The sequence below is a fragment of the Coffea eugenioides genome, chromosome 8 (assembly GCF_003713205.1).
Source record: "Coffea eugenioides isolate CCC68of chromosome 8, Ceug_1.0, whole genome shotgun sequence".
NCBI classification, from domain to species: domain Eukaryota; kingdom Viridiplantae; phylum Streptophyta; class Magnoliopsida; order Gentianales; family Rubiaceae; genus Coffea; species Coffea eugenioides.
In genome coordinates this window covers 21,822,666-21,845,354 of record NC_040042.1, presented here as the reverse complement: position 1 = coordinate 21,845,354, position 22,689 = coordinate 21,822,666, and the positions used below count along the sequence as shown (strand labels likewise).

General features: G+C 33.9%; 1 protein-coding gene across 1 annotated transcript; it reads left to right on the top strand.

Moving 5' to 3' along the window:
* The first annotated feature begins 17,579 nt into the window (after window positions 1-17,579).
* LOC113780406 (disease resistance protein RPM1-like) lies at window positions 17,580-21,934 on the top strand. The gene is made up of 2 exons (XM_027326210.1): window positions 17,580-18,782; window positions 21,803-21,934. The coding sequence occupies exons 1-2, from the start codon at window positions 17,580-17,582 to the stop codon at window positions 21,932-21,934; spliced, it is 1,335 nt and encodes a 444-aa protein (XP_027182011.1).
* Window positions 21,935-22,689: the final 755 nt, after the last annotated feature.

Below are 22,689 nucleotides of genomic sequence, written 5' to 3'. Positions count from 1 at the left end.
CTAATTAAATTAAATATTATATATATATAATTAAATATAAATATACAAATGTTATAATATAAATATACAATTATAATTATATAATATATACAAATATTTTATATAAATGCAATATATATTACATATTAAATATAGTTGTTATTATATATTATTATATTTAAAATAATAATAATTATTATTATTATATAATTTATTAATATTACATACATGTATATATTATAATTATACGCACATATAATATACATTTATAAATATACATATACATTATAAATATATTATTATATAATATTAATAAATTTATAATATATATTATATAAGTATAATTATATTTAACTAAATAATTATAATATATAATATAATAATATAATAATATCATTATTATAAGTTTGTAACTAATTAAATTAAATATTATATATAATTAATTATAATTATATGAAAGTTATAATATAAATATATAATTATAATTATATAATATATAAATATTAATTGTACTAATATTTTATATAAATATAATGCATATTAATTAGATATAGTTATTATATATTATTATATTTAAGATAATAAATATAAATATAAATATATAATTTATTAATATTATATACATGTATTTATTTTAATTATATGCACATATAATATACATTTATAGATATACATATATATTATAAATATATTATTATATTATATTAATAAATTTATAATATATATTATATAAATATAATTATATTTAACTAAATAATTATAATATATATTTATATAATGTACTAATATTATAATTATAATATATTATATATATGTATATATTATAATATATAATATATATAAATATTAATTATATCATTGTATAATTATAATATGTAATTGGATTTGTTTCTTGGAATCAAACTTGGGAATCGGACAAAACCCACCAAAATACTTGGGAATGGAGAAACACCAAATTTTTAGAAATCATTCCAATATTTCAATTCCCATTCCAGTGAACCAAACACCATTTATGGGGTTCATTCCATTCCCCGAATCCGATACCCTCTTACCAAACGCCCCCTAAACTTCTTGCTCTCTATAAATGAGTTTTATTGACTATCAAATATATTGTAGCATTTTAATTGTATTGGGAATTTTAGTGCCAGGTTTTGATATATTGATAACTGTTCTAATTCAACATTCTAAAATCCACACTTCATATTTTAAAAATTGCTATTACCTAATTGGAAAATGTTCATGTGATTTATGTGATTCTCGAGAACCCAATTTGGAAAGGCCGCAGAAAAGATAAGTCTAAAAAAATGGGATAACTTCATGTACACACCAATAAACAATCATATATATCAAAAGAAATTAAACCACAACATATATATATATATATATTACAAGTGAGAAGTTTTGAATTTAGTAACTCCTATTTATAATCTTTTCTACTTTATCACCCAACCCAATCCTTCCTCAAAGTACAAAAATATAAAATGTCCACAAATCGAAATTGAAATTGGCAAAATAGAATGCTTATTTCACTAAATATTTGTTTTTAGTTGAAATTAAGGGGTTGTTTGTTAACCTTCGTGTATTACAGTTGTACTTTTGACAAAAATATGAAGAATGCTCCTATTTTTGTTTCTTTAAGGAAATAGAACATTTCTACTTCAAAAACCACGTGGTTTAGTACTGAAAATTTTTTTAGTGCATATGTTTCTACAATTAACGTTTTTCTACTCAAAATTAAGTCTATGTATATTGTTTCCCATTTAAAAATAAAAAATAAATAAAAAAGGAAATATAAGAAGAAGAAGAAAAATGGCATGGCTTAATAGAAGAGTATAAAAGAGGGAGGGTTTTTTTTTTTTTTTTCTTTTTTGGCTTTTTACTAAAGTCATTCTTTTAATCAAAAATCGACTTTTGAATACATTAAAACGTTGGAAGGAACCAGCAACCGTAACAAGTGTGTTTGGATTGCACATTATTTACATCTTATTTACATACATTGACTTGTTTGCATCATTAGTATATTTTTCAACTATCTTTTTATCTCATACACATTATATAAAAAAGTGCTACTGTAATTTTTTTTTACAAAATTATCTCCTATCCAAACACACTTGTTGACAGTTCTAAATCAGAACTTTCTCCGCAATATCCAGCGCCACCACCTCCGTCTTCCCACCCTTCTTCTTTCCTTCACCAGCGCCTAGGGGTGCAAACAAATCGAACCGCTCGCGAGCGGCGCTGGGGTGCAAACCAATCGAGCTGTACATTGCCACTACTATTGTCAGTTTTTCTAGAAATACGACTATGTTTGAGTTATTTAGTTCAAGATTTTTTTTTTTCAGTTCAGGATATGTGTAGGCTTTGCCGCTTTGGTTTACCTTACCTGTGGCTATGTTGTGAATTTTGTCAGAAGTTAGTGTGCTTCATGTTCTTCTACACGTGTAATTGCTCAGGTGTACTTTTGGCTATATTATTCCGTACTAATGTTTGAACAAATGGCTACCACTTTTAGCATCGGGTGGGCCAACAACCTCTTGGGCTGTTGGTAACCCAAAGACATCTTAAATCTTGGGAAGGTGGGAGGTCAAGGGTTCAATCCTTGCCTTCCACCAAAAATTTGTCCCAATTTGTGGCGGTCTTAATTGACCTTCATCGATGGAGTCTGTACTCACATCGAGTCTCCTCCCCCTCCCCCTAGATTAGATACGGGTGCAAACCCGTATGGTCCGATGGTGATTCAGTGCCATTGATTTTTCGTAATCCTGTTGGGTCAGCCCCCTAGTATAGGCTAGATTAGAACTAGGAGGAGGAGTAGATGTAGATGATGACAAATGACAAAAAAAAAAAAAAGACTCAGATGATTTTGAAATGGAAAAGTTTTAAAATAGTAATAGTAATAAAGACTCTCTAAAATTAATTTGTATGAGTATGTAATTTTAAGTTGGTTTTGATAAGTTGTACGTGTTGGTATATGACCCCTTCTATTCTACTTGATCTTTTTTTTTTTGAAGGGTAGACATTTGATTGCAATTGCATTTTGGCCACGTTTAAACTGTTTGTTTTCGAGCAAATGTATAAATATATATTTTTTCGCTTGATATAGACAATGAGAACATAATAACGAATAAGGAATAACATGAATACTTGATTTCATGTAATTTAATATTTTCTTAGCTGGTAATTATACTACTAACATGAATGCTTTTTTAATAAATGCATAACTTATTCTTAAAGTAAAGGAAAAAAAGTCAAAGTTCCCAGTATAAGGTAAACAAATAGCACAATACAAACAAATAAAACAAAATTAAAAACATATGTTGTCCTATGACATATTTCATGATAATTAAGTTAAGTCTGTACAGATTTCATTGATGCTTGTTTTAATAAATAAACACACCCAATTCTAACCTCTAAAATTTGATTATACTAAATTTAGAGATATTATTAATATTTTCTTTATAAAAAAACTATCAGGTGTATGTTTCAAAAATATGTTAAAAATAAGTTATTACCGATCAATGATGTCATAATTGGACAACACAAAGAAAGTCTCTCAACTATATGTTTCAATCATATTTATTAAACCTGACCCGGTCTGATGGTCGAACTGATCAACCCAGTGAACCTGTCATTGGGTTAGATTGGGTCTCTAATTAGACCGTTTAAGCACAAAACCCGTTGACTGGCTAATGACTCAACAGTTGAATCAGATTAAACTGGAACCCGCCCGATTTTGTGGGCAAACCGATTTTGTGGAAAAAATTTTAACAAACTCTTGTTAAGATTATAATTCGAGACTTTAGTTATATATCTATGACATGCTTACCACCAAACCACTTTGTCATATACTAGTTAATTAGCCTTCTTATACTATATGAACGTTTTGTCAATTTTGTCTTTATTCTTTTTTATTTCTCTAAAACAATTTATTTGGAATCTTTTAATAAAAATTTATGACCCCCCAAATTCTATAAGTTATAAAATTGATTTCAAAAATAACATATTACATAATTTATTTTAAAGAAAAAATCAGTTTTAATAATTTTTTGTACTTCGTAAATAACCTTGATAATTACACTAAATATAGATAAAATTTTACACTTGAAGTTTCATGGATTACTAATTAAATCTATGTTTTGTTGATTCCTATATGAATTAATTATTCTATAGTGAATTAAATTAAATGAGCATTCACTATGACATTGTTTATTACACTTTATATCATATATACTATATCAAAAATTATGAAACATAATATTTAAATATATTTAGTAACTCACCGGTTTAACCACTCACCCACTAATTGAATTAGTGACCCATTGACCCATCTCCGCTGCCAAGTTCCTTTTCGGATCAGCTTTAATAACTATAGTTTCAAAATCTAATAGTAGATTCAAAGAATTAATAATTTAATCAAATCCTATTTAATACAATTATTTGAAGAAATCCATAGTTGTTTAATTCCATTTGAAAGGGAATCTTCCTCAACACTAGTTGTCAGGCACGCCGTCAATTGCTTACAAATTCCGTGTACAAAAATGCCTTCACAAACATCAATTATTCCACTAAAGTCCCTGACCAATTAAGACCCTTAAACATGTACCAAAATGTGGAAAAACCAAATGGTCAAGGATCAAGGGATTTTCTTCACCGAAAATGAAGCATGTTTTAGTTTCTTTTTGAAACATATGATTGCAATTATTTTCTTGAGAAAATAATTTCTAATTTTCCATGCTCTAATGTTCTTGGATATTCTATTATTTTCCATGCAATTTTAGAAGTCTCAACCAACGGAGCACCACACACAAGTTGTTATTGGAGTTAAATGAAGTTTTGGGGATTCTTGCTTCAGCTAAATACGAGATAAGTTATTCTGCAATTTTTAATGGGGCAGCACGGATTCAGCAGAAATGAATAAATTTCTTTTTTCTGCTTGAGAATATTCGTTGATAACTTATCAATGCCTTGTTGGATTTTTCGTGTGGAAATTACCAACATAGATTGTAATTGCAAAGAATATTTTCTCTAAGATAAAGTGCACACAATTATTTAGAAGGTTAATAACACGTAGACAACAGAGGGAATTTAGAGGAACAAAGATTAAAAAGGAGAAACCAAAGAACACTTACCATAAGTACGAATTCGTACCACAATAGGATTAAAAAAAAAAAAGCAATAGACGGCGATTCCTTGAAACTGCGAAATGCAAAAAATGCAACAATAGCTTTTGAACACTGTATCATGATTTTAATCCAATTACATTTTGCCACATCGTCTAATGATTCAAATTATTGAATAATCTAACAATTCATAACTCTCATTTAGTAATAAATTTAGTCCTTGTTTGGATTGTATTTTTCTGAACTTTTTGTAAAAAATTTACTGTAGCGATTTGATATATATGAGGTAAAAAAATGATTGAAAAAAGATGATTGAAAAATATGTCCATAAAAAATGTAGAATCTTTTCTTTGAAAACTTGCAATCCAAACACTTTCGGTCAATATAGGATTTGAAAGGTACTACAGAATTCCCCTAAAAACAAATATTAACTCTGTATTATACCCAAATTAAGAGAATACATGTTATCTAGTATTTGAAAATATTGACGGTGAATCCACTGATTAGTAATCTGCCGCCTCCATTGTTTTACTTTGCCTCCATCATCCATGTCGCAAGTTTTTCTTATATCTCATCTTTGGTATTCATCTATTCATAGATTTCTTAGGTTCTTGAATATCTAAATAAAACTAATAAAAAATAATTCTTTTTTTTTATGAATTCTTGTGTCGCTTATCCACTTATTAAACGGCAGGAAGAATATAAAAATTACTTTGTTTGCGGTTTATTTGATAGTAGTGTTGGTGATCACAGAATCCATAGCAGCGCAGAATTTTATCTATAAAAATCATAACTTGGTTTCATTCAAAAAAAAAAAAAAGAAGAAGAAGAAATCTAAAAGGTTATACAGAAACAGCCTTGCAAGTTTGACCCTGGCAGAGCACAAAGTTAGCTGAAATGTTAAAGGGATTGATTAGTGAAGGCTAACTTGGGCATTTTCAGAAAAATCTCCCTGGCAGCACAAATAAAATAATCGACAGCCATCAGAATAAGAAATCAACAGCTAGAAGAAATAATATTCATGAAAAAAAAAATCTCAAGAAAAATAAAGAAAAAAATTTGGAGACAAATGGTTGCTAAACAGATTAAGAAACGGAAAATGTGATAATCCTCAATATACAAATACTAAATTTGCTATTGTAAGTTTTTTCATGTTTACGCAACAGTGAAAAAGTTTATATTAATATGAGCAATAACGCTTTTTGCAAGAGAAAAAGCTCTCAAGTACAAATAGACATAATCAGTTAAGAAAATTTAACAGACAATCCCCATTCCAAAGCTATCAGACAATTTTCATGAGTATCAATTATAGAGGTTTTATCTATGGTGGAAGCTGACTCACCTATGCATGTGGGAAGAGCAAAGGAACACCACATCACCGTGGAGCAGGGCAGAAAAGAGCTATTAAAAGTAGTGACCGGAAAGTAGAAGAAGTTTCACACAAGGTCCATTGTGCTTTTAGGAGAAATAACATGTATGCCCCTCAACAACTTATGGGCATTTGTATGCACTCAAAAATTGCATTAATTTTATATAAAATTTATTTTTTATGTAATTGCATTTATTATAAATCTATCAAAGAATTTTCGTGTATAAGGTTATTGTAATTTAGTAGTTACAATATTTAGAGTTGTTGTATTGACAAAATGTTATTAAATAGTCAGAGCAAAAATTAGTTTTTCTTTAAGGATAAAATAGAAAGTTTAAAAAATGACATAAAAAAGTTTACACTAATTGCAATCCCTCTAACTTTATATGTTGCATAGATAGTGGCTTTTTAATTGGAGTAAAAATTATAGATGAATTATTACAAATATAATTAACATAGTGCTTCAAGAAACTAGAATCGTGACATAATTGACCTAGTAGATTTTAATTTAAATTTAGAAATTAGATAAGTAATCTTATATGTAACATTGTGACTTTTAAATCAAAATCGAATTTGTAGATGAATACTCATAAACATATTAACACAGTACTCCAAGAAACTAGAATTGAGATTGTAGATAAAATAATCATAAATATAAATCACATAATATAAAGGTTTCGAAGATTGAACATTTCAACTATTAAAATAACTAGACGGTTATCAACTTAAGTCATAGCTCCACAGCTAGTTGTACTGAACATGATAGGTTATAAATCACAAATTTGACTAGTAAAGTAGTGTCAAAAGTTTTTGGCTTTTTAAATATTAACATTATCTAATGATAAGGATAACCAAATTATAGTAAAAAATCAAACTTTACATAAAATAAAATAAAACTTTAGTTGATTAAATGGATATTTCTTTGAATTATAAGTACACTCAAGAACTTAACATATTATTAACTTATCAATTAACTAGTACCTCTTTAAATTAATAAAAATTCTATAGTCTCAAATTTATTAATTTGTAGAGGTTTTACTATAATTTTAATTATTTGCATACGCTTATAATGTGTCTTGTACACTAGTATAATATTAACTTAAAAAAAATACTAGAACAAATTGAGAGAGTGAAGAAAATTTTGAAGAAAAAGAAGTAGGAAAAAGGGAAAAAATGTAAAAGGTATACCTATATATTTTTAGTTACCAAACGTTTCATGGGTTCAACAAAAATCCACTATCATTAACTATGATAGTGATAGTGAATAGTGAACTTTTAGTAAACACTTAGTTTTAGTTACTCGGTTCAGTAATAGAGTTGGCCACCATAAGAGAAATTGGAGAAATTTTTCACAATCATACGCACAAAAATTGAATATTCTTAAAATTGGAAAATGATGCCATCCGATTCGTGTTTTGAGAAAAGGAATTTGGCATTTATGTCTTATTGAGTTCGGCTCTTTATGTTCTCCCAATTGAGCATTTACCTCGATGATGATTAATTTATCAACCCAATCTAATCCATATGCATATATGCAATTTAGTCCTTTAGAAAGTCTCACATTCCTCTGTAATTCTACCGATTGCCTAAGCCAATGTGGACCCCTATGCCTTTGACAAAGGTCCCAGGCAGAGTTGCTATGATTGTCGTGGTTCTGCCCATGGTGGGAGGAAATTTCCACTCTGCATGCTAGATGCAACCATACCAATTATACACATAAAAAAGAAGTAAACATAAAAGGGATAATTTCAGAAACCTCAGTAAGGTTTCCAACAATTTCACTGAGCTCCCTTAAGGAAAAATTATACTTATCTCCCTTGATTTAATCGTTTATTAACAAAACCTTAAAATAATATTGAGTTGAATAATTTTTTAAATGAATACTCAAAAATGCCCTTGTGAAATGAGTTTTAATTTATTTTTCTATACAATTATAAGATTATTTAGTATAATTATAAGGAAAAAGTGCCAAAATTTTCATGTCCATATCTACCATTTGATAAACAACTATAATAATAATAATTTTATTACTATGATATGATATTTTTAGTGGTATTTTATTATGGATTTAGATTTATAATATAAAAAAGAAAATGTTGAAATTATTCATTTAGACTTTATAAATTTTTTAAGTAGTGGGATTATCATAATTTAGTAGTACCTTTGGGCCATTTTCTTTTGATTTATTGTTAATTTTAATACCAAAAAATAGAAACAAAGATCAGCAAAAACATTGGATTACATATAAAATTAACTCTTCAAAAAAATCACTAGTTTGACATTTGATTATAATAGAAACCTAGAAGCAATAATGGTAGTTCTACAGTTTTATTAGCGAAAAACTTAAAACAAGGAATAAGAATGAAAAAATAATTTTAAAACTCATTCTAAGTATAAGCATATCAAATAAGAAGGAAAAATATTTAAGGATAAAATTGTCATTTTAAATGACAAGGGAGATATGTATAATTTTTTAAACCTTAGAGGAGCTTAGTGAAATTTTTAGAAAATTCAGGGGAGGTTTCTGAAATTATCCCAACATGAAAAGCACGAAATCATGCGCAAGTGCAGCGTTTTTGTTATATATACCAATTATGCGTTTTATTTATTTCTAAAAGGAAAAGGTATAGACACCCACAAAAGAACAACGACTTTATACCAACAACTACTGGACAATGACGACTTTATACCTAAGAAGGACAGAAAAAAAAAAGGAATGACTTTATTACAAAGAACAACGACTTCAGCCCCAAAGTTTACACTGGACCATAGTTAATAAAAGGATTAAAAATAAAAAAGTCTCATGTGCTAAATCTAATATACAAATAAGTCTCCTATGATTTCAAAATATACAACGCGACACCTTATGGTTTGAACTAAATTGTAACCCTGACGGAAATTGATAAAATTAACGGAAACTGATGAAAGGACCAAAATGCCCTTTTATAAATAACCAAAAGCATATTGAACAGAATCATTTGTCTGCACTCAAACCCTACGAAGAGAGAGAGACGAAGGAGACGAAGATCTGAGGCAATCTGAATCAAGTAAGAAGAGTGAAGGAGACGAAGATTTATTCCATAAAATCAAAGGCAAATGGGTATGTTATAATTAGTTCATGTATGTTATAATTAGTTACGATTTAGGGTTACCCATCTCAGATTTTTACTAAATTGATTTCAATACTTAGGGCTGATAATGTTATTTACTTTAATAATATGTAATATTTGGGTGTTGACCTTAGAAAAATCCTGATTTTGTGAGTTTTGGGACTGGTACTTTGGATTTAAAGTCAAAATTTTTATTGATATTTGGGTGTTGTCTAGGAGTCATGCATATAATTTCTATTTGGGTGTTGAGTAGGAGTCAAGCAAATAATTTCTGAAATGTCCATTTCTGATAGGATCTGTTTGTGTGTTTGAGTACGACTCAATTACTTGTTACAACTAGATATTTAACAAAGAATTGTGAGCAAAACTATAAATTTCTATACCTGTCACTGTCTTATCTGGTTTAGTGGTCCAGAATGCTATTAAAATTGGCTGTGTATGTGCTTTTCTGTTTATTTGATTTTATGTATATCAATGATGGAGACATAGTACGTAGTTGGGAGACTAAAGCATATTTATGATATTCCTTGAAATATTCAACAGAAGAAGACAAGTCAGAGGAAAAAGTAGATATACATATGTATTTTGATGGAAAATTTAGAGAATATCCTGCCCTCCACTACACAGGAACCCGTATGGCTATCTTTAAAAATAGACTTGAAAACTAGATCTCCATAGTTAGCCTTTGCAGGATGTTTTAAAAAGTGGATGAAAATGCAACTAGAGTGACTTTCTGGTTTTGTGCTCCACAAGTAGACTTAGATGGTGGCCTACATCCAATTAGGGACAATGATGATGTTAAATTGATGAATAAAGCACATTGGGGTTTGGCAACAAGGATAATATATGCCTGCAGTAGGGATGAGCCTTTTGAAAAGCCACTAGAACATGGTAGGGACAATGTGTTGGAGCCAAATTCGACAATGGATGCATCAACATCAAATAAAAATGCAGATGGGGTACATAACACCAAAATAGACAGCGGGGATGATGGGGTACATAACATAGACAGCGGGGATGATGGGGTACAAAAAAAAAAAGAAGATAGGGTTAGCAATTGCAATTCAAATAAGACAAATAACACTGATGATGATGAGCCTGAATGGTTGAAGGAGGGGTTGGAAACAAAAGAGGATGAGGACATTTTCGCAAGTAAAAAAGATGTGGACAGAAGTAGTAAAGCAGAAGGTGGGTCCATACTACATTCCACTCATTTTAAGCCTTATCATGTGTTCTCTTTTCCTGCAAAGGTGGATATCAAGAGCCTTGCCAAAAAGTGAAACTAGTAAGGAAAAAAAGTCCAGCAAAAGTAAGAAGTAGTCTGCAGGGCCAGATAGCATTAGAGAAATTCTACCTCATATCTCATTTCAGATTTCATCTGAGACTCCATCTCAAGCTGCTGACCAACACGCATCTCAGATCCCATCACAAGCTGAAACAGTGAACGGTAAAGATGATGAGGAAAGATCAACAGAAGAAGGAGCACCACATACACCAGAAGAGAATTGGTAGGAACCAGTAGTTTCTGATGAAGAGTTGCTGGACAAGTGCGGATCTGATTATGAAGGCCATGAAGAATGTCATGACTTTAACCCTAAAGTGGAGTTTCTAAAGCCACATTTTGAATTGAAGGTTGGGCAGAAGTTTTCCAATTTCAGAGTTTTTAGATATGTGTTGGTCGAATGGTTGGTAAGAGAGGGATATGAGGCTGACTAGGTAAAAAATTACTCAAAAAAGATTATTGCCAAGTGTGCAAAGGGCTGTTCTTGGAGGATTCGTGCAACACCAATCCAAGATGAAACTACTTTTCAAATTAAATCATTGAAGGGTCAGCATGTTTGTGCTAGAGATTACAACAACAAACATGCAACAGCAAAGTATTTGAGCGTGAAGTACCAAGACAAGATAAGAGGTGACCCGAAGTGTGCCGTGAATGGATTTCAGAATGATATTAGAAGAGATTTAATGATTAACGTGTCTGTTGTCAAGATACGCAGAGCAAAGAGAAAGGCAAAAGATGAGATGCTTGACATAGATATGGAGCAATATTACCACCTTTGGAGTTATGCAGCTACAATTCGAGAGACAAATCCTGGTAGCACTATCAAGATTAAGCTTGATACAGCAGAAGAGGGTTCACAGGGGACATTTGAAAGACTGTATTACTGTCTTCATACTTGCAAACAGGGGTTCCTCGATGGATGTCGACCAATAATTGGTCTTGATGGGTGTTTTTTGAAATCTGCATTTGGTGGTCAGTTGTTGTCAGCAATTGGTTGGTAGAGATGGCAATGACAACATGGTTCCAATAGCAGTAGCAGTGGTAGAGGTAGAGAGGTATGACTCATGGAAGTGGTTCCTAGAACTATTAATGGCTGATCTGGGACTTGGTGTGGAAAACATACCCTGGACATTCATCTCAAATCGACAAAAAGGACTGGTCCATGCAATGAACGAGTTATTTCCAAATTCTGAACACAGGTTTTGCTTGAGGCATATGTACCAAAATTTCAAGCAGAAGTTCAAAGGAAAAGAGTTGAAAGACTTGTTCTGGGCAGCTGCAAGTGCTGGGAATGAAATGGACTGGAAATTAGCAATGAATTCCCTTGAAAAAGCTTCAAAGGATGCAGCTGAATGGCTGCAAAAAATGCCAAGTGTTTTATGGAGTAGGTCACATTTTAGACAAAATAGCAAATGTGATATTCTTGTCAACAACCTTTGTGAGTCATTTAATAACTATATCTTAGAAGCCAGAGAGCTACCTATCATAGGGATGCTTGAGTGGATCCGAAAAAGGCTCATGCAAAGGATTCAAGTGAAGAGGTCTAGTATGCAGAAATTTCAAGGAAAAATCTGTCATAACATTACAGAGAAGATTGACAAGAATCTGAAACTTAGTAGGCTGTGTATTCCCACATGGGATGGCAAGAACAAATATGAAATTGACTGTGGACCTAGAAAATCTATTGTGGTGGATTTGAAGGAAAAGACTTGCACATGTGGTTATTTCCAGCTTATAGGTTATCTTTGTGCTCATGCATGTGCTGTAATAGGAGCACATAGATTGCCTTTGTTTGATTATTTGCATGCCTGCTACAGTAGAGAAAATTACTTGAGAACATATGAGCACACTATCACACCTGTCCCAAGTGATAAGTACTGGGTGAGATGTGAAGAACAACCCCCAAAACCTCCTGCAGTTCGAAGATTGCCTGGCAGACCCAAAAAGATCTGACAAAAGGCAGCCGACGAGCCTAAAAAGGGTCAAATCTCAACCAGGAAGGGTCTTGTGGTAACTTGCAAGAGATGTTTTCAGCGAAGACATAATTCAAGGACCTGCAAGAATGCCATTCATCCCAACTCTAAATTCTACAAGGTAACATAAACCAGATTTTCCATCTTATTTGCTGTTTCAAATCATATTAATTGAACATTAATATGAACTTGTTTTTCATAGGCACCTGACATTAATGTAGCTGAATCAAGTTCAGCAGTTCATTCATCAGCTCCTTCACCAATGGTGCCCCCGTAACCAGTAGTCCCAAATCAAGAACAAGCTGCACCTGTTCAGAAAACAAGCTGTAGGCCTGGGAAGCAGTATACGCAGCCAACAATTGCGAGTGTGGCAAAAAATGTGCCTGCTAGACAATCATGTTCTCATGTTGGATTAGATGTACTGCAAATGTGATTTAATGAAGCATTTTTCATTCAAACATTCATATTTTCCTCTTTAATTGCAGCTTGTGAGTGACACAACTTCACCAGCAAAAGGACCCCTTCGTCCTACTGTTGCTGATGTTCTATACAACCTAAGGTCCAAGAAAGCAAGAAGATGTGGACAGAAGTAGTTCAGTTAACATTGCAACTTTAGAGTTGATTTTGGGATGAACTATATGTTTGTTGATAGCCTTTTGTGTAGTTTTAAGGAATTAGTGGTTGCCGTTGGAGTTGGTGGCAAACATTTGGAACGTTTTTTTGGGCAGCTTTTGTTTGGTGGGATGCTTTTGTCTACTCTATTTGGAATTGTTATCAACTATTGGAAATTGGAAAATTTAATGTACTTTGGTTGGATGCTTTTGTCTACTTTATTTGGAGGATTCTTGTCAAGTGTTGGAAACTTTAATGTACTTATTGACTGTTTTAATGGAGAATTATGATTATGGGCTACAAGTGTATTTCTCAATTGCAGAAGATGCTATTTCTGGGCAGTTTTTATGGGCTGGAAACTTTAATCTACTTTCTGGACAATTTTTGTTTGGTAGGATGCTTTTGTGTACTCTATTTGGAATTGTTATCAACTATTGGAAACTGGAAACTTTAATGTACTTTGGTTGGATGCTTTTGTCTATTTTATTTGGAATTCTTGTCAAATGTTGGATACTTTAATGTACGTATTGATTGTTTTAATGGAGAATTCTGATTATGGGCTGCAAGTGTATTTCTCAATTGCAGAAGACGTTATTGTGTGTACTTATTACTCAAAACTATTTTTAACGTACAAATATGATGAAGGGCTGCAAGTGTATATAATAGTTAGTTGTTTGTTTCATTGTTTTTGGTAGGACATTCTTCGGAAAATCAGAAGAATAAAGTGCACATTTTCATGACTACCAGATTTTCTTCATTTCCATTCATAAGCTCCTTCATTGTCTTATGTTGCAGACATTTTCATCAACAGACGCAAAAGTGAAAAAATAGATACCATTAGACAATAGCCAAGTTCTTCACTTCAGAATTCGAGTTCAAGCACGAGAAATGTTCTTCAACCGTTGGCCTCCCAAAAAAGTTTTCTCTGCTGGTTTCATCTCTATAGATGGGATTACACCATGAGAAAAATCTACATTCATCCCTTTCACACACAAAGTACAACATCCCTTTGGATGGCTTTTCGGACTCAACAATCTTCACCTTTGCCTTTCTTCGATAGTCGCAAAGCTTATATTGGTACCGTAGATTCCTAGCTCCACTATCCCCTCGACAGCTTGAGGAAGACATGAGCAAATTTTTTAGCCAGTCATTTCCCTTCATCAGTAGATAAATCCCAATTTAGTTACCAACATTCTTACTTTAAACCCTAATAACAACAATTTGTTAGCCAAAACCCAAAATCAAATCTTTTTACCTTAGCCAAGATTGTGTAGTAGCTGCTCGGTGGTTGACTTCATCTTTGGAGAAGCTTTACCTTCCTCTTCGATTGCATGGTAATTTGATTTCTCCCAAAGGCTAGTTCAATTTCCTTCAATCAAGTAGAAAATCGATTTCTGTGTACAAGCATCGCTGGGAGTTTTATTGGGGGCTAAGAGGTACAATAGGAATATTTGCTAAAAATTAAGTATAAAGAATTTGTTTTTAGCTTCCAGTACATCAGTCCCGTTAATTTTACCAATTTTCGTAACGGTTACAATTTAGTTCAAAGCATGAGGTGTCGCGTTGTATATTTTGAAATCATAGAGGGCTTATTTGTATATTAGATTTAGCACAGGGTGCTTTGTTGTTTTTAACCCTTAATAAAATACGTGACGGGTATAATATGAGGTATTATATATATGCATAATATACTGAAATTTTTTGAAAAAATATAAGTAAAAGTTCAACATGAAAATATGTGTTCGAAAAAATTACGCATATAAGTTCTTAAAGGAATAGTATGAACATATTTGAATGTTACTGAATTAAAAAAATGGATAAATTTATTATAATTTTGACAGGGTGTCGAGCCTGTGCAATAATAAAAATAGAACCTAACTACCACTAAAAGCAGTCAATAATTAATCCTAGGTACTGGAGCAGGGACTCTAGGTGTTCAATGGGTTACTTGATTCACCCTATTCCCGAAAAGTTTGCTTAATCCGATATACCAGAATTAATTAGTTGACAAAAATTACTAAATAGTAGACAGTGGCAAGTAGGGTCGTCTCCTCAGGGACTAAGGATATTTGTCTCTTTTAAATTCCGATTGGTAGGGGGGATTTCACCGGAATGGAGCTAAAAGCAATTAAACAATTCAACTAAAAATAAATAATTAACTAGCACGAATATAGCAGGAATTAAATTAAGAATAGATAAATTCTAGTCAAGGATACAACTACCCAGACACAGTCCATTTATCCGATCATTGACGCAAGAGAGCTTCACTTAAGTTATTAATAGGCTAGTTATAGTCGCCGATTAACTCTAACGACCAATTTTTCCTTAATTTATTGATAACCAAGGTACGACCATTGATCACCCCTAACCAGAAAATACTCCTAGGTACGACCATAGAAACAATTTTTCAATTGCATTAATAACTAGAAAAACCTAACCCTAATCAATAATACGCTACGAGGGTTATTTAAATTAGATTGCACGTTCCCCTAATGTGTAAACACATCAGTTGCCACTAATATTAATCAATCAAACAATTACGGATTTAATTGACTAAATTGGCACGAGATTATTAAATCATATTGAACATCGGGCCCTTGACATCCAACTAATAAAATAATCCCATGAAAATTCAAGCAGACAACGTGCAAATATTAATAAATTGAGGAATGCGTGAAAACTAATTAGATCTCACAGATTTTCGAGACTGCGCCGTCGAGTTGACCCTTGACTAGATGGAAGGCTTAGCCACGCCGCATGAATAAATCTCTACCCAAATTAATGGATTACAAAGGCATTGCGTTTTTTTACTAGAAAGTAAGGAATAAAAGATGTTTTTCCTGTTGGGGAATATTGTCGAACACCTGGCGTGTGTCAGAGGCCAGTCGAAAGAAAGAAAACTAAAAACTATGCTAAAAAACTAAAACTAGAGGCGTCCCCCCTTTTGCTTCTGTACGTTCTCCCCTTAAAAAGCTAAAAGAAAGATGACTAAAGGCTATCTCCGGTGGTCCCCACACATGTGGACAAAGCCTCCAAATTGCTTCTTGTTCCAGGTCTCTGTACGTTCCTTTCTTTGAAGAGCCCAAATGACTAAATGCCTTTCACTAGCTTTGTGGTCCCCGCCAATTCAAGGGCCCAAGGATTGAAACCCTTAGAAATCTCCACTTTCTACAGAAAGTCCCTCTTTTTTGGTAGTTTTCTGCTTCATTCCCTGAAATTAAGTCCAGATACCAAATATAAGAAGATATCAACAATTAACACAATATTTGGCAGGGATAAAAGGGGAAATTAATAATAAAATTACTAACAAATAATACCCTATCAAATTTTCGAAGACTATACTACATTTATAACAATTTTAAACTTATTTTTATGTATGACACGTTAAATTTATTAAAATTTTATCACTTTATCACTTAAATATGTATAAATCTACAATTGTTATGATATATGTTGTTGTTATTTTATATATAATTCAAAAAATATGTCATTATCTTTACTCAAATCTTAAAATTTTTTACGTTAAAAATTTATTATGTATTATATATGGTTAATTGAAAAGCATAAATATTTTTTAGAATATTTTTAAAATATATGAAACATGAAATTTTTTTTGAATGAAACGTACGAACATGTTTTATATGGATATAATACAAGTATTTACTGACTATGCATTGAATACTGAAAGTTTAGATTGTCCTTCGATGCCGAAAGAAAAAAAAAGGATTGACGTTTATTGTGAATTTTGACATATACGTCTACATATTCGGTCTTTTTTTTTCCCAAATTTTGATTTACTCATCTTGATTTTCATGTTAAAAGGAACAACAACAGAAATAGCAGTTCGGGTCCGGGTTATAATAAAGGAAACAACGACTGGGCAAGTCAAGTCCAGATTCCAGGCATTCAGCTGCACTTTCCATCCATGGAGCCCCACAAATTACAGAAAGGAAAGGACGACCTTCCTCAACTTGAACTTGAGCTTGATATTTCCATTTTCCAACGAGCCAGGTAACCCTTCCCTTCACAGAAGAGAAAACAAATACTTTCCCCAGTTTGCCACATTTCTTGTGATAGTATTCTTGTGATTGTTTCCGCAAGAGAACCAATTCCTGTGAAATTTAACTAAGGAATATGGCTGAGAGTGTTGTTGGCTTTCTAATTAAGCAGCTCTCCACCTTACTTTCCCAAGAGAGCACGCTTTTGGGTGGAATTCGACCAGATGTTCAGTTCATCAAAGATGAACTCGGCAGCATGAATGCTTTCCTCAGACAAGCTGAAGCAAAGGAGGACAGTGACCCTCAACTCCAAGACTGGGTAAAGCAGGTTCGAGAAGTTGCTTATGATACAGAGGATGTTCTCGATGATTTTGCCTTCCGCTTTGCTCATGGACACGCGGATGGATTCGTTGGCCATGTTGAAAAGATCTACAGCTCAACAAAAAATCTGAAAGCCCGCCATCGGATTTGTTTGGAGATAAAAGATATCAAGGCCAGAGTTGTAGAGATTTCTGCAAGGCATCAGAGGTACCAGTCCTTGTATGGTACTCAAGAAATAGGCTACAGCTCTTCGCATGTGGCAAACGCAGATTGTGATATTCGTGATCAAGCACTGCTGATTGAAGAAGCTAAGCTTGTTGGCATCGATCAGCCCAAAAAAGAGCTCATCTCCAAAATCCTTGATGACCATTACCACTTGAAACTAGTTTCAGTGGTGGGAATGGGGGGACTCGGTAAAACCACCCTGGTGAAAAAGGTGTACGATGATGCTGCAGTGAAGAAACAATTTCAGAGCCATGCCTGGATAACTGTTTCTCAAAATTTTCAGTTCAATGTCATCATCAAGGACTTGATTCAACAATTGTACGAGGAAATCAGACAGCCGGTGCCTCTGCAAGTGGAATCCATGAATGGTATTAGGCTGAGTGAATTTGTCAGAGACTTCCTCAAAGAAAGAAGGTACATCCTTGTCCTTGATGATGTGTGGAGTCTAGATGCCTGGGAAGCTATCAAATATGTGTTGCCTGACTACAACATTGCTAGTCGTGTTGTATTGACAACACGAATAGCCGATGTAGCTTCTGCATCCTGTTTAGCATCCCATGACTTTATCCATAAGATGAGTCCTCTCTCTTATGAAGATTCTTGGACTCTTTTTTGCAATAGAACATTTCAAAGTAATGGTTGCCCTTCAAATCTAGAAGAAGTTTGTAGAAAAATACTGAAAAAATGTGAGGGCCTACCTCTTGGAATTGTTGTAATTGGTGGTGTTTTGGCTCTGAAGGACAAGGATAAGATAGATGAATGGGAGATGATTTTTCGTGGCTTTGGTAGTGAGGTAGATGGTGGCGGTAAGCTTGATAGAATTAGAAAGATACTCTTACTTAGCTATAGTGATTTGCCTCACCATCTTAAAAACTGCATATTATATCTAAGTATCTATCCTGAAGATCATCCAATTGATGTCGATAAGTTACTTGATAAATGGATAGCACTTGTCGCGCCCCACTTTTCGATTCGAGTTGAATTGTGTGGTGTGTGGTGTGTAATGTGTGAACGTGTGCAAAATGAAAAGTAAAAGGCCATGGGACTCAGAATGCGACGATTTGGCCAAGTGAAGTTCAAAAGGGTTTTTTTTGTATCAAAAATGGAGTCGCCACTTGGTATAGAGTTAGGGTGTACCAAGTCACCCAAAAAGTGTTTTTTGTTTTTGAATAAAAAAAGTAAATAAACCCTTTTTGAGAACTTTGGGTCTACGTAACCAAAAGAGGGATCGGGGGTCACATTTGACGAAGGGGAAGGCAAGGATAAAAATCCAAGGCACCCCTTCGACCTAGCCAAGGCTAGTTGCGTGACTTGAACCATTTTTCCTAATTTTTCTACCCAAGGTATGTATCGCATATTGGATATGTCTATATGAATGCAAAAACCTAGACCTAGGGGTATTGGGGGAAATTTCTCTTCAAAGGTTGAGTGGTGCTAATCACATTAATTGTGAAGCCCAATAATGATCCTTTTGGAGAGGTCACACCTAAACCTAAATGACGTGAAAAATGAGTGGAATGCATGCCATGTGAAAGTGTGAGTTTGTGTGAAGTGAGAAAAATGATAAAAGTAATAAGATAAGAGTGAAGGTGTGCGAATGTAGATGAAAGTACTCGTGTGCGAGTGAAGATATAAAAGTGTTCGTGTGCAAGTGAAGGTGAAAAGTGTTCGTGTGCAAGTGAAGACAAAAAAGTGTTCGTGTGCAAGTGAAGGCAAAAAAGTGTTTGTGTGCAAGTGAAGGTGATAAAAAGGTGCATGTGTGCAAATGAGACGAAAGTGAAAGTGTAATGATAGAGTGGATTGAGAATGCATGAGCCTAGGGAATTCATGCATATTGGGTACGGGGAGACCTAAATCGTGACTTGATTTTCCCTTTGATTAGAAGGCGAAACTAGCGTGCTAAGGCTATCGAGTAGCCACACTCGCTCGTTTCCCTTATCGGAAGGGGACTCTCACGCAAATGTACCCTATAACTAGTATGAGATGCAAAAATCCTAAAATGAGGGGAAAAGGGGCTCGAGGAGCATGCCAGATGACAAAACTAAGGAAAAATGCATGATATGTAGTGAACAAGCAAATATGCACTAACAAAAAGGGATGGCCTAATGAGCCACAACTAGCATTGGACTAGTGTGGTGACGTACATTCATCCATTCCATTCATTCATGGTTATGAAAGCAGGTAGACATGCCAAAACGCTCGTAAACACATAGCACGTAGCACTTAGCATGCTCGACTAGATGCAAGAGCCTACTAAAGCAATTTAACACGTAACAACAAAAGCAAGCAACCAAGGGGAAGGGGAAATGGACCAGGTGCTCTCCGAGCCCTATCTATTACAAGCCAAGAGGTGTACACATACCCCATAAAAGCATAAAGGGGAAGGGAAAATGGACCAAATGCTCTTCGAGCACTATCTATTACAAGCCAAGAGGTGTACACATACCCCATAAAACTTAAATAAAAGCAAAAGCAAGTAAATGCACACAAGGAGGTAAGGAAAGCGAAGTAGACATGCAATTCACACTTAGCACATAGGAGCACGTAGGAGAAATGAAAATCAAGGAGATAGAGGTTACCTCCCTTGCAATCGGGCCCCAATGAAGTGAAATCACTTATTCATCCTCCAAAATAAAAGAAATGGTCAAGGTACCAATTTATTTGGGAAAATTGAAGAAAATAGGCAGACACGAGCTCACTTGGTTATAAAGCTCCTAAAGTCATAAATTAAGTGCAATTGAAACAAAGCATGGTAATTAATTAAAACAAAGCAAGTGATGAAATTGCAAAAATTAAAACTACTAAGGATCAAATTGATGAAATTATGCAATTGATTGGGCCATAGTGAAGCAAAAGGGAACTTGGGAGGTCAAAGTGCAATTTGTGAAAGCCATTTACATGCAAGCTTCATGCACCTACGTAAAGAATGCTTCTGCAAACAAATTTCTGTGATGAAGCTTTATGCAACTTCCAGCTACGGTTTTCTTTCCAAGTCATCATCTCAAACAATCCACACTTCAATGTCTCAGACAACAATGCAATACAATCACACATTAATCTCATTTGTCACCATAAAAACTTTCATGTTAAAACACAGAATCATATAAATCAAATGCAAAGAGAACTTCTGCAATGTGTTGCTCTGATGCTCTCAACAACCGAAACAAAATCCAAACGCGCAGCTGGTTTTCAAAATTCTGATTTCAAACCCAACACACACTTTAAATTAGGCGCAAACACCATACCCACCATCATCCAAACAAGTAGAAAGTTTAGAAAAGATCTCGTGCAAAATTTCTGGAAGAATATGTAAACACTTGAAGAACAAAAAACTGCCGCAACTTCCTCCATTTCTTATCAACACAGACAATCTGACCGAATCTGAGAATTTTTGTCTTGGGTTAAAGTAACAAATTCACCAAGCATTCTCTCCACTTTGAGACCCCAAGAATTGAAAATTTCATAGAAGGGAAAAAACATGCTAAATCTGGAAATTTCTGCAACCTTCAACCGTGGCATTCTTTCACTTTGTCATGCAAACAAGTCCCAACGAATATCAAAATTTCGAGTCAAAACAAACGAACAAAACAAATCTCAATCATCATCTAAACCAAGTACTACGTTTTGCTGCAGGATTAAAACAGAAAATTCGAATTGACCGACATGAAAGAAAAAAAACGCAGCAAGGCTCACGGACATAAAATGCAGCAAAATGGAAAGAAAGATAGCTGACTAAACCAACAAATGACAAAGAGAGGGACTATAAAACTAGTTCAGAAGAGTACCTGATGAAGCCTTTTGGATCAAAATCAGGTCAGGAATTTCCGTAAAAAGGCTGCTGGATTGGCTTCATGGAGATTTCGAACCCACACCCGCGAAGCCAAGCTGATGATTTGGGAGCCAGATTCAAGGGCTTTCCAGGTGCTTTCTGCGAACCATTTCTGAACAAAAATCCTTCCCCTGGCTTCGTATTTGATGCAGAAACCAAAACCCAAACGAATTAAATGACTGTAAAGGAGATAATCATGCCGCAAGGGGTGCCGAAAACCAGCCTGTTCTGCCGAAATTTTTGCAGAAAATCATTTCTGGTTCTGGCTTTCTTTACCACCGCCACTTTTGTGTGGCTTTTCTTTCCTTCTCCCTCAGTCTTTCTAGCCGTCACTCCTTGGCTCTTGCTTCCACCGCCAGTTTCCCTAGCCTTAGTTTCTTTGCTGCCTTTTTCCCGTAGCTCTCAAAGCTGTTTTTCTTTCTCTCCGCCGCCAGGGAACTCTCCTACCCCTTTTGCTCAACTCAGCCGCTCACCTCTGCTGCAACTTTCTTCATTTCAGATCCCCACTTGGCTAGCTCCCCCCAGAAACTTAGCCCGTAGCTACCTCTGCCTCTAAAACCCAGTCGCCTTTACCTCTCCTTCTGTTTCTTTCTTTTGCTCTCCACCAAAACCTTCCCAGCCGTCACTAGCCTTTCCAAATCTTTGCCGCAGTCACTCGATGCCCAGCCCCCTACGATGAAGCTCTCTCTTTCTCTCGGCCTACCCAAAGTTCCCTCTTGCTTTCTTCGTTTCTTTTCTTTCAGAACCCACGCTGCCAATCTCTTGCTTGCTTTGTTCTTCCTTCAGATTTTTTAGCCATCACTCGATGCCCAACCCCCTTTCTCTCCGCCTTCTCTCGGGTTTTCTTATCCGCTCACTCTCTCTCCCCCAA